The sequence below is a fragment of the Galeopterus variegatus genome, unplaced genomic scaffold, assembly GCF_000696425.1.
Source record: "Galeopterus variegatus unplaced genomic scaffold, G_variegatus-3.0.2 Scaffold841, whole genome shotgun sequence".
NCBI lineage: Eukaryota > Metazoa > Chordata > Mammalia > Dermoptera > Cynocephalidae > Galeopterus > Galeopterus variegatus.
This window is the reverse complement of record NW_007726952.1, coordinates 60,946-61,699: the sequence shown is the minus strand read 5'-3', so window position 1 is coordinate 61,699 and position 754 is coordinate 60,946. Positions and strand designations below refer to the sequence as shown.

General features: G+C 38.3%; 1 protein-coding gene across 1 annotated transcript in view; it reads right to left on the bottom strand.

The window, feature by feature from the left end:
* Positions 1-754, bottom strand: part of HMCN1 (hemicentin 1) — a gene marked incomplete at its 5' end in the record, with an annotated part of 218,465 nt that overhangs the window by 159,014 nt on the left and 58,697 nt on the right. The window contains one exon of the mRNA XM_008572836.1: positions 179-302. Within this exon, the coding sequence (XP_008571058.1) occupies positions 179-302 (124 nt within the window). The remainder of the gene's footprint in view (positions 1-178; positions 303-754) is intronic.

The window sequence follows — 754 nt, the reverse complement described above, 5'->3', positions numbered from 1 at the left end:
AAAAAAGAAAAATCAGTCAATGTCAAATACAAGACAGAAAGAGAACTTGAATTGATCTCGGAATAGCATTTCTATCATTCATTGTTCTTTATTGCAACAACTTCCTTTAATTTCCTCCATAATATTAGGATCCAAACACATCAATATCAGAGCAGAAATAAATACTAAAATGTCTCACCGTACACTCTGAGGTCAATGTCCTTTTGTTTCTCCCCAGCAGCATTCACTGCCACACAGGTGTATCTTCCCGTGTCACTGATTTGTGCACTGGTCAATGCTAGGATGCGACCCCCAGAGAGAACCTGCCAACAATGAGAAAGCTAAATAACCAACATGCCCCCAGAGAACAACAGGTGTAAAAGACTTGTTCTCTTATTTTCTGAAGTTGACCAATTGACATTTGCCTGTAGGAAGATTTCCTCTTGGATATTTCAAAGTGGGCAACCATCACATAATCCCTTTCTTGTCTTCTCAGTGGAAGAATGTGAGAGGCTAGAACCACACTTGGTAGTGACCACTGAAAACAAGTCTTTATACAGCATCAAATAAAGGTCATATTTCATCCACATTTACTATTCAGAGAGAAAAAGCCACCAGCGGAGAAAGATGACAAGTGGAAATAAGAAGAGCTAACTCCCCTTCTAATTTTTCTTTGGTTGAACAGGTAAGAAAGTTAATTAACAAAGTAGTAGCCAAACTAATTAATTAGCCATATTGTCCTTTGATCCCACTGGTCCAGTTGTATGTATAACAC